The sequence below is a fragment of the Pan paniscus genome, chromosome 15 (assembly GCF_029289425.2).
Source record: "Pan paniscus chromosome 15, NHGRI_mPanPan1-v2.0_pri, whole genome shotgun sequence".
Taxonomy (NCBI): Eukaryota; Metazoa; Chordata; class Mammalia; order Primates; family Hominidae; genus Pan; species Pan paniscus.
Genome location: NC_073264.2, coordinates 37021062 through 37036982, shown reverse-complemented (window position 1 = coordinate 37036982; position 15921 = coordinate 37021062). Strand labels below are relative to the sequence as shown.

The following is a 15921-nucleotide window of genomic DNA, read 5'->3' as shown; positions in this document are numbered from 1 at the left end:
TTTTATTTTTAAGAATTAAACAAAATGAAAATGTATAAAATACCATTCCTTTTTATCGTAAGCAATTTTTTCTTAGAACTGAGAAGGTGGTTTAATGTTACTCTATTTAAAATGTATACAATAATTATTTTAAAAATTGTTTTTGAAAGCACTTACTTAGTTTTAACTAAAAGCAAACATTCCCTAGACATGAAATATGTATCTGTCTAATGTTAAAAGGGAGTGGGGCAGTAGCATAATGATTATATCATTAATATATGTTTTTAAAATCCTCAGTTAGTTAGGATTTTGCTTTTTTTTTTTTTTTCTGAGACAGGGCCTCACTCTGTTTCCTAGGCTAGAGTATAGTAGCACAGTCATGGCTCACTGCAGCCTTGACCTCCCAGGCTCAAGGGATCCCCCCCTTCAGCTTCCCAAGTAGCTGGGACTACAGGCCACCATGCTCAGCTAAATTTTTTTGTTTGTATTTCTTATAGAGACATGGTTTCACCATGTTGCCCAGGCTAGTCTTGAACTCCTGGGCTCAAACAATCTGCCCACCTCCACCTCCCAAAGTGCTGGGATTACAGGTGTGAGTTACTACTCCCAGCCAGTATTTTGCATTGTTAAATATTAGTTGCTAGCTAGAGTTTACATCTAAGTCATATTTCATACTTTTGTCCAGGGTATTATGTGCTCAAACTACTTTTTCCTGGACTATATTTCCCAAGTGGCTATTATTGGCAGATTAGAGATTTAGTAATCATCACCACAGGGTGGGTTTTGTTTAGCACCTTTCCTGTCTTTTTTTTCTTGTCTAAATGTTTCATTTTTATTCCAAAGCAAGTGGGTGGCAGAGAATTTCTAATAGCTTATTGCTAATGGTGTAATTTTAAAATTGCACATCAGTTTTGGAATATGATTTATACATAAAGTGAAGCTCATAAAAGCCTTACAGTACACAGCGTTTTATCTTATTACTTTATAATTTATGTGAGCAAACCTAAGACTCTGAGGCAAGGTAGCACACATAACTTGAAGATATTATTGATCAAGTAACAGTATATTGAGATTGAAAATCTACATTTCCAGGAGTTGGACATGAATTTCAGAAAGTTTCAGTTGACAAGTCATTTTCTAGAGGATGGAGTCGTGATCAGCCTGGCCAAGCCCCAATGAGACAGAGGAGTGCAACAACCACTGGTTCTCCAGGAACCGAAAAGGCGAGGAGTATAGTACGGCAAAAAACTGTCGGTATGTACTCTTGAAAATCATGAGAATGGTACAGGGCACTACATTTATAGTCCTTGGTAACAATTTATATCAATATAACATTTTTCTTACCAGTTGATTATTGTTGTGAAATGAAAAACTGCTATAGCAAAGCCTTTTTTCCAGAAGTACTCAGAGTCTAGTGATAGGCTGTTATCCCTTTATGCTATTAAGATTTATTGGACATTATTTTTATGTGGTTTATTTTACTGTAGAGAGCCCTAATATTAAAATGTTATTTTACGGAATTGAAGAAGTAGAACTGTGATTCACTTTACAGAACTCAAGCATTAACTGATGTGGTTTCATTGAAGGAATTTACTCACAAATATGGAAAATTAGGGTAGCTAATTTCCTGTGCTACAATTATATAGTAGATTAGTTTCACAGACTTCCAACAAGAATCTCATTTTCTCTGCTGGCAGACAGCTGAGGCCAACATGGAGTCTGTTACTGAGTTTCTTGCTGCTTTTAACAAAAAATGGAAGAAAGTTCTATAACCTGGGAAATAGCAGCAAAGGAACAATGTTGGGAACAATTTCTGGGCATAAAATCGCACAGTGTACTGTGGAATTAGCTACCATCTCATTCCTTTTTCTCAGAGGTTTATAAACTTGGCTGAATTATAGTAGAAAAAGCACTGCAATGAGAAATAAGGAGGGCTTTTTCCTAATCTCTTTTCTTACTCTCTTTGATCACTAAATAGGTAGGTAACCTTGGACAGTCTACCAAACGTTTCTAGGCTTTTTTTAAAAGAGAGATCTCGCTCTGTTGCCTTTGTTGGATCATAGCTCACTGCAGCCCTGGACTCCTGGGCTCAAAGTGATCCTACCTCAGCCTCCCCTGAGCCTCTTGAGTAGCTAGGACTACAGGTGCCTGCCACCATGCCAGGCTAACTTTATTTTTCATAGAGACAGGGTCTTGCTATGTTGCCCAGGCTGGTCTTCAGTTCCTGGCCTTAAGCAGTCCTCCCACTTTGGCCTCCCAAAGTGCTGAGATCACAGGTGTGAGCCATGGCACCCAGCCTTTTCTAGGCTTTTTAAGTACTTCATCTGTGTAGTGGGAATGATAATACTGCTCATTCCTGAAACAAAATTGCCTGAAGTTATTCCAAGGTTTACAATCAATGCTTCTATGAAAAGAGAATTTTCCCCATGGGAATGTATCCGTATTTAATGGTAATCAGTGAAAAACACTATTAGTTTTAAAGAAATGTAAAGCCATTATTGTAAGGATACATCTTGTATAAAAAATTAGGTTCTAAAGTGTTAAGAATTATGGTTTGAAAGGAAGAAACAACTAGAAAGAAAATAAGAGAATAAAGATTTTAAAAGAATTAAAATACATGGTTAATGTAAAATCCTTTAAAAGGATCACATATTCAGAATTGTCTTATGCTTTTAAAATAAGCATAGAATTACATTAATTGTATATTCCAGGCTAGAAGAATAAGACAAGATATAAGGGAAAAAGTTATTGTAGTATTAAAATGAATATAATGGGAATTTTACTATAAAATTACTTTTTGGAATCCTAAGGAAAATGATTATATTTGAAATGCCTTCCTTCACTTTATATTAATGTCACAATTATAGAAAATATTTGTGTATTAAGAATTGTTGGCCGGGCGCGGTGGCTTACGCCTGTAATCCCAGCACTTTGGGAGGCCAAGGCGGGCAGATCACAAGGTCAGGAGTTCGAGACCAGCCTGACCAACATGCTGAAACCCCGTCTGTAGTAAAAATACAAAAAAAATTAGCCAGGCATGGTGGCATGTGCCTGTAATCCCAGCTGCTCGGGAGGCTGAGGCAGGAGAATCGCTTGAACCCAGGCGGCAGAGGTTGCAGTGGGCAGAGATCAAGCCTGGAGCGACAGAAGGAGCGACAGAGGGAGACTCTGTCTCAAATAAAAGGAAGAAATTGTTCTTTTAAGTCTAAATTTTTATTTTATTTAAATCAAATCTTTTTTTAAAAGTACATTTTTTTTCTGATTATAGAAGTAATTTATGCTTAGTGTGGAAAGTTACATTTAGGGAAGCATAAAGACCCATTAGCTGTCTAATGAGAAGTAATCATTGTTAACATGTTGGTGTGTATCTTTGTAGTCTTTTACATAGCATGTAATGAGTAAAATATTCATGCTGACTTCATAGCTCATAGTGATTACTTTCTAGTTGTACTAATGTCAAAACAGTTTTGTCTGAACCGAACAAGCCTATCAAAGTTAAATCCTTAAAAATTTGTTAAGAAAGGTACCTGCATGGAGTTATAAAAAGGGGCAGCAGATTAAATTAGGATGTTCTTTGGGCATATTTTTAAATTTTTTTAACATTACTTTTTTTTCTTTCTGAGACAGTCACCCAAACTAGAGTGCAGAGGTGCAATCCCAGCTCACTGTAACCTCTGCCTCCTGGGTTCAAGTGATTCTCCTGACTCAGCCTCCAGTAGCTGGGATTACAGGCATATGCCACCACACCCAGCTAATTTTGTATTTTTAGTAGAGATGGGATTTCACCCTGTTGGCCAGGCTGGTCTTGAGCTCCTGACCTCAAGTGATCCACCCACCTTGGCCTCCCAAAGTGCTGGGTTTAACATTAATTTTTCCAGCCTGGGCAACATGGTGAAACTCTGTCTCTACCAAAAAAATACAAAAAAATTAGCTGGGTGTGGTGGCGCATGCCCGTAGTGCCAGCTACTTGGAGGACTGAGGTGGGAAGATCTCTTGAGCCCAGGAGGTTGAGGCAGCAGTGAGCTGAGATCACACCACTGCACTTCAGCCTGGATGACAAAGTGAGACCCTGTTTCCAAAAAAAAAAAACATCGATTTTTTTATAGTTATTTATTTATTTATTTTTTGAGATGGAGTCTCGCTCTGTTGTCCAGGCTGGCATGATCTCAGCTCACTGCAACCTCCACTTCTAGGTTCAGGCAATTCTCCTGCCTCAGCCTCCCAAGTAGCTGGGACTACAGACACATGCCACCACGCCTGGCTAATTTTTGTATTTTTAGTGGACACGGAGTTTCACCATGTTGGCCAGGCTGGTGTCGAACTCCTGACTTTAGGTGATCCGCCCACCTCGGCCTCCCAAAGTACTGGGATTACAGGTGTGAGCCTCTATGCCCAGCCTTTATGTTTTTCATGAACGTACATGGTTAAAAATTTAGACTGTGATTAAGTGTATACATTGTAGTAAGTCTCCCTCATCACTATTCCCCACCTTCCCATTTCACCTCACTAGAGGCAACCATTATTACCAGTTTCTTGAGAATCCTAAAGATACTTTATGTCGATACAGGCTTATAGCATAACATATAAAATCTTGTGAATCATGGCTTTACATATGTGAATGAAAAAAATTCCTTTAAGTACTCACTATGGAATTGCTGTTCTATGCATTAAGGATATAGTTGTGAACAAAGCAAGTAAATTCCACTGGAGCTGACAATTCTAGTGTTGGGGAAGAAATATAATAAGCAAATAAACCAATAAACATGTCAGGAGTTAGTAAAGGTATGAAGAAAAGTCAATCAGGTTAAAGGAATAGAAAGTGTTAGAGCTAAGGACATAGGACGACTGTTTTAAGTAGGGAGGTCAGGGAAAACTTATTCTATCCTATAAGAACAAAGACCTGAATGGAGAAAGCGCATTCCAGGCAGAAGGAAAAATAAAAGTCCCAGAGCTAGGAATATGCTCTAGGGCTTTTGAGTGTTTGAGGAGGAGTAAGGAAAGAAGAGAGTGTTAGGAGATAAAGTCAAGCTATAGTGATATATCTTAAAGATTATTATATATCAAAAAAATGTTGGCCAGGCACAGTGGCTCACACCTGTAATCCCAGCATTTTGGGAGGCCAAGGCAGGAGGATCACTTGAGGCCAGGGGTTTGAGACCAGCCTGGACAACATGGTAAAACCCCGTCTCTACTAAAAATACAAAAATTAGCTGACCGTTGTAGTACACGCCTGTAGTCCCTAGTCCCAGCTACTCAGGAGGCTGAGGTACAAGATTTGCTTGAACCAGGAGGTGGAGGTTGCAGTGAGCCAAGATTGTACCACTGCACTAGGCAGAGCGAGACTCTTGTCTCCAAAAATAAAATAAAATAAAATAAGTTGGAACTTCCTGTATCATAATTACGTGGAAGTACTATAAAATTTAACCTATGTCCTGAAGATGAATATACATTTTATAATTTTGTGCTATTAAAAATGGTGTAGAATAGGCTGGGCGCAGTGGCTCAAGCCTGTAATCCCAGAACTTTGGGAAGCCGAGGCGGGCAGATCACCTGAGGTCAGGTGTTCAAGACCATCCTGGCTAATATGGTGAAATCCCATTTCTACTAAAAATACAAAAAATTAGCCAGCGTGGTAGCGTGTGCCTGTAATCCCAGCTACTCAGGAGGCTGAGGCAGGAGAATAGCTTGAACCCGGGAGGCAGAGGTTGCAGTGGGCCGAGATCGCACCATTGCACTCCAGCTTGGGCAACAAGAGCGAAACTCCGTCTCAAAAAAAATGGTATAGAATATACTTATGTATTCTTCTATATTTTGTGCATATATGCAAGTATATCTATAGGTTAAGTCTGTAGGATATGAAATTAATTTGCCCTCTAAAGAGAGGAACCTTTGTAGCCTTAATAGATTTAAGCAAGGATCATTAGTAGATATCAAAAACATTAATGTGTAAAGGATTGCTTGGGAAGAGGATATTCACTTGTTGCCAAGGATTCTCTTACAGATTATTTATATTTGCAAAGGGTAAATATACCTTTACAATGGAGGGACCTGGAATCAAGCCTATATACCTAACTTCTGGTTTATAGTATATATAGGAGATAGAAGAACAAATTAAATGACTCCAAGAGAAAATAATTAAAATTAGAAGGTAGTACATATTATGAGACAACTGGTCTAGCCTCTTCAAAAACACAGTATCATTTTTAAAAAGTTGAGGTGGGGTCTGTTTTAGGCTCAAGAGACAATAACCAAATGCAATATATGAACTCCCATGGAATCCTGGTTTGAAAAACATAAAAATTATTTTGGGGATATCTTGGTAACTTTGAATATGGATTGAATATCAGATGATATTATGGAATTTTTGTTAATTTTCTTAGGTGTGATAATGGTATATAGGTATATAATGGTATATAATTTTCTTAGGTGTGATAATGGTATATAGAAGGATGATCTTACCTGTAGATGAATCCTGAAATATTTAGGGGAGGTATACCTGTTTACATTGCAATAGTCTTTTTTTTTTTTTTTTTTTTTTTGAGACGGAGTCTCACTCTGTCACCCAGGCTGGAGTGCAGTGGTGCGATCTCAGCTCACTGCAACCTCCGCCTCCTGGGTTCAAGTGATTCTCCTGCCTCAGCCTCCCAAGTAGAGTAGCTGGGACTATAGGCGCACACCACCACGCCTAGCTAATTTTTGTATTTTTAGTGAGAAGGGGTTTCACCATGTTGACCAGGCTGGTCTTGAACTCCTGACCTCAAGTGATCCACCCTCCTCGGCCTCCCAAAGTGCTGGGATTATAGGCATGAGCCACCATGCCTCACCATCTTTTAATTTTTTCTACATTTGAAAATTTTCTTAATAAAAAATTGGGAAGAAAGGGGCTTTTTAAAAAGTCATTACATGACTCGTATTGCCAGCAACATAGTGAACTTGATATTCTGGAGCTATTAGATATTCTTGCTAGCATTTCATTGTACCACTGGTTTGCAAATAGAGAAACCTCTAAAACTCTCCTTACTCACTTCCTTGACCAAAATAAAACTATGAGTGGAAAATGGAGTGATGAGCAGTAAGCACACTGGAAAAGTGGGATGATCTTGAAGCAAATTGCTGATAATCACTTCTGGGATTCAGACTAAGACTTGAGCAAGCTTCAAGGTTGGATGACTGAATTGAAGACTTCCATGTTAAATTGGTTATCTTGAGAAGGATACAAGTTAATTTCAGTTCAGTAATGCTTCCTGACAGTTGTACAAGCAAACACAAATTACCTCTGGAGTAATTCACTCTCAGTTAGGCCTCCAGAAATTCCACAGATTAGAATCAACCAAATATGAGTTCACAAAGATTATTCAGTAAACATGGAAACAAATTATGTAAATGAGTTAGCAAAAAAGAGAGAAAATTTAGATTCCTTAAGATTTTAATCCCTAATATTGGAATAAATATTATGGAATAAATAAATAAATAACCAGACTATAAAATAACCATGTTTGAAATGTTTGAAGAGGAAAATGATAAGCTCATTAAAATGATTAAAAAGAATCAAATAGAACTTTGAGAAATAAAAACATAATTCCTGAAAGAAAAAAAAAATATTAAGCAACACATAAGATATAAATAAAGAGAGAATCAGTGACTTGGATTAGAAATTTGAGGAAATTACCCAGGACATTGAGACGGGAAATGTGAAGGAGAGGGTAAGAAATTTGTAGAACAGGATGAGAGGGTCTGATGTGTCTAGTTGGAATACCAGAAGGAGAGAATGAAGGAGAGGCAGTATTTTAAGAATGACAGAGAATTTATTAAAGCTATGAGTCTATAGAAACAGAAGAACATAATATACCAAATGAGTAAGTAGAAACCCGTACTTAAACACACTGCAGTGACATAGCAGAATGGAAAGACAAAGAAAAGAGCATAAAGACTGCAAAGAGAAAAAATGCATAATCCGCCAGAGAAAAACAGTTATGCTGAAAACAGTGTTCTCAGCACTGACAATGGAAGACTGAACAGCATGATCATATCTTCAAAGTGCTAAGGAAAAATAACTATCATTATAGAATTGTGTACTGACCAAACTTTCAAATGGAGGGTAAAACAAAGACAAAAGCTTAAAATACTTTGCTATGGATTGACCTTCATGAAATAACTTCTAAAAGAATATGTCAGGAAAAAAAATTACCCCAGAATTAAAGTCCGAGATGCAAGAAGGATAAATGATCAAAGAAAGTCGTAGATGTGTAGGTAAATCTAAAGAGATATTATCTGAATATAGTAATTTTGGAATTAAAATGAAGGGTAGAATTTAAATACTGGGCATTCATAACATATAGTTCAGGAAGAGTTTGGTGAGAGTATAAATATTCGCAAATCCTTATCTTGTTCAGGGTGAGGTAGAGAGCTGGTGTTATTGCATTAACTTTAGACTTTAAAAAATATATAAGGTAAAAAGACAACCCAATTAAAAATGGACAAAGGATTTGAATGGACATTTCTCTAAAGAAGATACACAAATGGCCAATAAGCACATGCTCAGAAACACTAGCTATCAGAGAAATGCAAATGAAAATCACAGTAAGATGCCACATTACACCCACCCACTAGGATGGCTATTGTTTATCAAAATACGAATATTAAGTGTTGGTGAGGATGTGGAGAAACTGGAATCCTTATATATTGCTAGTGGGAGTGTAAAATGGTACGGCTACTTTGAAAAACACTCTCGAAATCAGTTCCTTTAAAGTTAAAATTATATGACCCAGCAATCCCATTCACAGGTATATATCCAAGAGACTTGAAGAGTGGCTGCTCTCATCAATTTTTTTTTTTTTTTTTTTTTAGACGGAGTCTTGCTCTGTCACCCAGGCTAGAGTGCAGTGGCATGATCTCAGCTCACTGCAACCTCTGCCTCCTGGGTTCAAGCAATTCTCCTGCCTCAGCTTCCCGAGTAGCAGGGATTACAGGCGCCTGCCACCACGCCTGGCTAATTTTTGTTTTTTAGTAGAGATGGGATTTCACCACGTTGGCCAGGCTGGTCTCGAACTCCTGGCCTCAAGTAGTCCACCCGCCTGGGCCTCCCAAAGTGCTGGGATTATAAGCGTGAGCCACCGCACCTGGCCCACTCACATCAATTTTATATACTTGTTGCCAAAATCATTTTTAGTCTAAAGTGCAGTTTATTTCCTATTCTCAAGAATTTCATGACCTTCTGAGACTGACAAATTCATGTCCATATGCTCTAGTATGACCATAGTATTGGGACCAATCTGATTTATTTTAATGGATTTTTCTGGTATAATTTCTCACTTTTCCCTTTTGCTTATTACATGTAAAAGCTGAAAAAGAACTACTGAATAATCCTGTAAACACAAAAAACTTTGGATTCCTCCTCATCATTGAGAAGGGGAGTAACCTAATAAAACTGTTTTTAGAGATTAATTTGGAAATGTTGAGTACTGTGAGTTTAAGAAGACACTAATGGAACCTGAAGTGGGTAGCTTTATTAATGTAAAGTCAGGACCAGGGATGAAGGACAAACAGTGGGGATAGAGAATAACCAAGTTGCTCAAACTAGAAGTCTGGGAGTTAGCTTCAACTCTTCTCTCTCTCCTATATCCCCAAACTCTGATTGAATCATCATATCCTGATGATTGTATCTTGAGCTAAGTATCTCTCACCTTTCTTCACTTCTTTACATTTTCACTGCTGCTATCTTGGTCCAGTACACCACTACATCTACATTGCTGCAAGAGTTTCCTAACTTCCCTGCATCAGTTTTTCACAACCTCCAGATCTGTTTTCTACCTTCTTGTCATAGTGATATTGAGAATAATTTCAAATTGATGTAACTTATTTGCTTATATTTTTCAGTGGTCTTTTATTGCTCTTGGGATAAAATTGAAAATCTTACCATGATTTTTATAAGGCCCTGCATGATTAGGCCTCTGCCCACTTTTCCAGTCTCATTTTATTCCTTTCTCCTTTGCTCTCTACTTTCCACATTACTAGACTTCATTTATTAAAGAAGTGAGAGAAGAAAATGAACCAACCTGGAGTTTTAGATCCAGCTTATTTGTCCTTCAAAAGTGAAGTAGAGGCTGGGTGCATTAACTCACGCCTGTAATCTTAGCACTTTGTAATCTTAGCACTTTAGACTGAGGTGGTGGGAGGATTGCTTGAGGCCAGGAGTTGGAGGCTAGCCTGAGCAACATAGTGAGACCCTGTCTCTACAAAAATTTTTAAAATGTGCTGGGTGCAGTGGCACGTGCCTGTAGTCAGCTTGTCAGGAGAATGAGGTGAGATGATTGCTTGAGCCCAAGAGTTTGAAGCCACAGTGAGCTATGATTGCACCACTGCCCTCCAGCCTGGGTGACAGAGCAAGTTCCAGTCTAAGAAAAATAATAAATATAACAAATTTAAAAATGAAGGAGAAATAAAGACTGTCAGATGAACAAAGATGGAAAGAATTTGTTGCCAGTATACTTGCTTTGCAAGAAATGTTAAAAGAAATTATTTATAAAGAATGAAAGTGATAGAGGTCAGAAACTACATAAATAATGGAAGAGTGTTAGAGAAGTAATGAATGAAAGTAAAATATTTACTTACCACCAACACTGGAAAAGAAAGTAAAATAAAATAAAATATTTTCTTTTTCTTTCCTTTTTTTTTTTTTTTTTTTTTTTTTTGAGACATGCTCTGTCACCCAGGCTGGAGTGCCGTGGCGTGATCTGGCCTCATTGCAACCTCCGCCTCCCAGGTTCAAGCAATTTTCCTGCCTCAGCCTCCTGAGTAGCTAGGATTACAGGTGTGCACCACCATGCCCAGCTAATTTTTGTATTTTTAGTAGAGATGGCGTTTCACCATGTTGGCCAGGCTGGTCTCAAAGTCCTGACCTCAAGTGATCCACCCACCTTGGCCTCCCAAAGTGCTGGGATTATAGGCGTGAGCCACCGCGCCCAGCCTTTTTTATTCTTAATTAATCTAACAGCTAATGATTTGTTCAACAAACCTAAAACATATTAGGTGATTATAGCTTGTGGATAGTGAAATGATTGACAGCAGTATTTTAAGGGATGAGAAGGAGGAATTGGGAATCCTTTTAAGTATGTCTAGCTGGAAAGTGGTACAGCATTGTTTTAAAAAGAGGACTTGGGTGGGGTACAGTGGCTCATGCCTGTAATTACAGCACTTTGGGAGGCCAGGGTGGTTGGAGTTCAGGTGGGAGGCCAGGTGGCTGGAGTTGCTTGAGCCTAGTTCAAGACCAGCCTACGCAACATGGTGAAACTCTGTCTCTACAAAAAAATCAAAAAATTAGTTAGGTGTGGTGGCTCACATCTGTACTCCAGGCTACTCAGGAGGCTGAGGTAGGAGGATCTCTTGAGCCCAGGAAGTTGACACTGCAGTGAGCTGAGATTATGCCACCGCACTCCCACTTGGGTGACAGAATGTGACCCTGTCTTAAAAAGAAAAAGAAGACTTGGATTAGTTGTTAATGTATATTGCAAACTCAGGGGCAACCATTAAAAAAGGTTTTTTTAAAATGTAGTGTAATTCATATGCTAGGAGGGGAGAAAAATAGAATCATGTAAAATACTCAGAACCAGAGGAGGCAGTAAAGAGTGGAATATAAAAAAAGAAGGGCACTGAATAGAAAACCGGAACAAATGTGGTACAGTGTTAACTATAGCAGTAATCACTTTAAACATTAGCTGTCTAAATAAACCAATTAAAAGACAAAGACTGTCTCAACAGATAAAAGAACAAGCCTCAACTATATGTTGACTATAAGAAGTCCCTTTAAAATATAAAGATACATAGATTAGACAGATTAAAAATGAAGAGATGGCAAAAGGTATACTATGCTAACATTAATCAAAAGAAAGTGAAGCTAATTATGCAGTCGTGTCATTTAACAAATGGGGATATATTCTGAGACATACATCAGTAGGCGATTTCTTCAGTGTGCGAACATCGTAGAATGTATTACAGAAACCTAGGTGACATAGTCTACTACATACCTAGGCTGTATGGTGTAGCCTGTTGCTTCTAGGCTGCAAACCTGTGCAATATGTAACTGTATTGAATATTGTAGGCAATTATAATACAATGGTAAATATTTGTGTAAGCATATCTAAACATAGAAATGGTACAGTAAAAATAAAGTATTATAATCCCTACAGCTAAAATAGAGTATTATAAATGTAAAATCTACAGTAAAAATTGAGTTTTATAATCCATAAGGACCACCATCATACATGCGGTCTGTTGGTGACCGAAACATCATTATGCAGTGCATGACTATGTTAATTTCAGACAAAGCAGACTTTAGAGCAAGGAGAATTATCAAGAATAAAGAGGGGTATTACATAAAGATGATTAATTCTGGCCAGGCATAGTGGCTCATGCCTGTAATCCCAGTACTTTGGGAGGCCAAGGAGGGCAGATCACCTGAGGTCAGGAGTTTGAGACCAGCCTGGCCAACATGGTGAAACCCTGTCTCTACTAAAAATACAAAAAAATTAGCCAGGCTTGTTGGCACATGCCCGTTGTCCCAGCTACTTGGGAGACAGGAGAATTGCTTGAGCCCGAGAGGCAGAGGTTGCAGTGAGCTGAGATCGTGCCACTGCACTCCGGTCTGGGCAACAGAGCAAGACTCCATTTCAAAGAAAAAAAAAGATGATTAATTCTCCAAGAAGACGTAATAATCCTTAATGTGTGTTCAGTAACAACAGGGTATCAAAATACATGAGGCAAAAACAGATAAACCTGCCCAGAGAAATAGAAGAAGTAGTGGTACTGTGGTTGGATTTTTAACATCTTTCTATCAGTAATTGACAGATCCAGCAGGCAGAAAATCAGTGAGGACATAAATGAAGTGAATAGCACTGTCAGTCAACTGGATCTAATTATGACATCTGTAAAATTGCTTAATCCAGCAGAGATTATACTCATTCTTCTCAAACTCATGCAAAACATTCACCAAGACCACATTCTGGGTCATAAAACATGCCTTAAACATTTTTAGGAATAGAAATCGTACAAAATATACCCTCTGACTGCAATGGATTTAACTATAAATCAATGATGGAAAAAATTGGAAAACTCTAAAATACTTGGAGATTAAACGACACACTTCTAAATAACGCACAGTTCAAAGATGTTTCAAGATAAATTGTAGAATATTTTGAACTAAATGAAAATATAACATCAAAATTTGTGGGCAGTGAAAGCTGTGCTTAGAAGAAAATGTACAGTATTGAAAATATATATTACTAAAGAAGAAAGATCTAAAACCAGTAATCTAAGCTTCCACCATAGGAAACTAGAAAAAAAAATCCAAAGTAAGTAGAAGAAAAGAAATAATAAGAATTAGAGCAGAAAACAAGGAAGTTGAAAATAGGAAATCACTAGAGAAAAATCAACAAAACCGAAAGTTGGTTCTTAGAAAATATCAACAAAACCAATAAATCTGTAGCTAAGTTAAATAAGAAAATAAGAAGATATCAATTATTAATACCAGAAATGAAAGAAAAACCATTACCAGTGATCCTTTTATTATTTGTTTTATTTTTAATTTTTGTGGGTATATAGTAGGTATATATATTTATGGGGTACATAAGATATTTTGATACAGGAGTGCAATGCGTATTAATCACATCAGTGTAAATGGGGTATTCATTACCTCAAACATTTATTCTTTGTGTTTCAAACCATCCAATTATATTCTTTTAGTTATTTTTAAATTCACAATTAAATTATTTTTTGCTATAGTCACCCTGTTGTACTAGCAAATACTAGGTCTTATTCATTCTAATTTTTTTTTGTACCCATTAACCATCTGCACTTACCCTTTCCCCCACTGTACTTCTGAGCCTCTAGTAACTATCCTTCTACTCTCTATCTCCATGATTTCAATTGTTTTAATTTTTAGCTCCCACAGATAAGTGAGAGCATGTGATGTTTGTCTTTCTGTGCCTGGCTTATTTCGCTTAACATAATGACCTCATGTCAGGATCTCATTCTTTTTTATGGTTGAATAATACTTCATTGTGTATATATACCACATATCCTTTATCTGTTCATGTGCTGATGGACACTTAGGTTGCTTCCATATCTTGGCTATTGTGAATAGTGTTGGCAATAAACATGGGAGTGCAGATATCTCTTTGATAAACTGATTTCCTTTCTTTTGGGTGTATACCCAGGAGTGGGATTGCTGGATTGGTAGCTCTATTTCTAGTTTTTTGAGAAATCTCCAAACTGTTCTCCATAGTGGTTGTACTAACTTACATTCTTACCAACAGTATGTGAGGGTTCCCTTTTCTTCACATCCTGGCCAGCATTTGTTATTGCCTGTCTTTTGGATAAAAGCCATTTTAGCTGGGGTGGGCTATCTCATTGAAGTTTTGATTTGCATTTCTCTGATTATCAGTGATGTAGAGCACCTTTTCGCATACCTGTTTGTCATTTGTATGTCTTCTCTTGAGAAATGTCTATCGATCTTTTGTCCATTTTTAATTGGATTATTAATTTTTTTCCTGTAGAGTTGTTTGAGCTCCTTGTGTTTTCTAGTTATTAATCCCTTGTCAGATGGATACTTTGCAAATATTTTTTCCCATTCTGTGGGTCATCTCTTTACTTTGTTGATGATTTACTTTGCTGTGCAGAAGGCTTTTAACATGATGTCATCTCATTTGTCCATTTTTGCTTTGGTTGCCTGGGGATATTATTTAAGAAGTCTTTGCCTGCTTCATTGTCCTGGAGAGTTTCCCCAAAGTTTTCTTTCAATAATGTCATAGTTTGAGATCTTAGATTTAAGTCTTTAATCCATTTTTATTTGATTTCTCTATATGGAGAAAGGGATCTAGTTTCATTCTTCTGCATATGGGTATCCAGTTATCCCAGCACCATTTATTGAAGATACTGTCCTTTCCCCAGTGTATGTTCTTGGCATTTTTATTGAAAATGAGTTCACTGTAGATGTGTAGATTTATTTCTGGGTTCTCTGTTCTGTTCCATTGGTCTGTGTGTCTGTTTTTGTGATCCTTTTATTTACTGATAAAAGAATTAAATTTGATAACCTAAAAGAAATAGACCAATTACTTGAAAGGTACAATCTACCAAAACTCATACAAGAAGAACTAGATAATCTGAACAGCCTGGTATGTATTAATGAAATTGAATCAATAACTAACAACCTTCCAAATTAGAAAGCACCAGGCCCAGATGGTGAAGTCTACTGAATATTTAAGAAAGAAATAATTCTCCACAATTTTTCTCAAAAAATAGAAGCAGAATGAATACTTCCTAATTCTTTTGAGGAGTACTGCATTACCCTAATGCAATTCATCTCATCCACAGGCTAATGAAGAAAAGCCATATGATCACATCAATAGATGTAGAAAAAACATTTGGCAAAATCCAACACCCATTTAGGATAAAAACTCTCAGCAAAGTAGGAATAGGGAGAACTTCCTCAACTTTATAAATCTATTAAAAAATAAAAACACAGGACAACCTACCTCTAGCATCATACTTAATGGTGAGAAACTAGGTTTTTTTCTGCTGAGATCCACAACAAGACAAGGATATCTCACTATTCCTGTAAGACAGGAAAAGGAAATAAAAGGTCTACAGACTGAGAAGAAATAAATAAAACTATCTTTGTAGATGACATGATTATTTATGTGGAAAATTTCAAAGTGACAACCTCCTGAAACTTATAAGCAATTATAGCAAGGTTATAGGATGCCAGATTAATATATAAAAGTCAGTCGCTCCTTCCATACCAGCAATGAACAACTGGAATTTGAAACTGAAAGCACAGTACCATTTACATTAGCATCAAAAATCTCCAAAACAATTAGGTATAAATCTAGCAAAATATTTACAAGATCTATATGAGGAAAACTATGAAACTTTGATGAAAGAAATCAA

The 15921-nt window shown here is 37.1% G+C and overlaps 1 protein-coding gene across 7 annotated transcripts in view; it reads left to right on the top strand.

Moving 5' to 3' along the window:
• RALGAPA1 (Ral GTPase activating protein catalytic subunit alpha 1) overlaps positions 1-15921 on the top strand; it is a 270749-nt gene that overhangs the window by 86542 nt on the left and 168286 nt on the right. For all 7 annotated transcript variants that reach the window (XM_055097476.2, XM_034937441.3, XM_034937450.3 and 4 more), the window contains exon 16: positions 1072-1233. In XM_055097476.2, coding sequence (XP_054953451.1) covers positions 1072-1233 — 162 coding nt within the window. The remainder of the gene's footprint in view (positions 1-1071; positions 1234-15921) is intronic.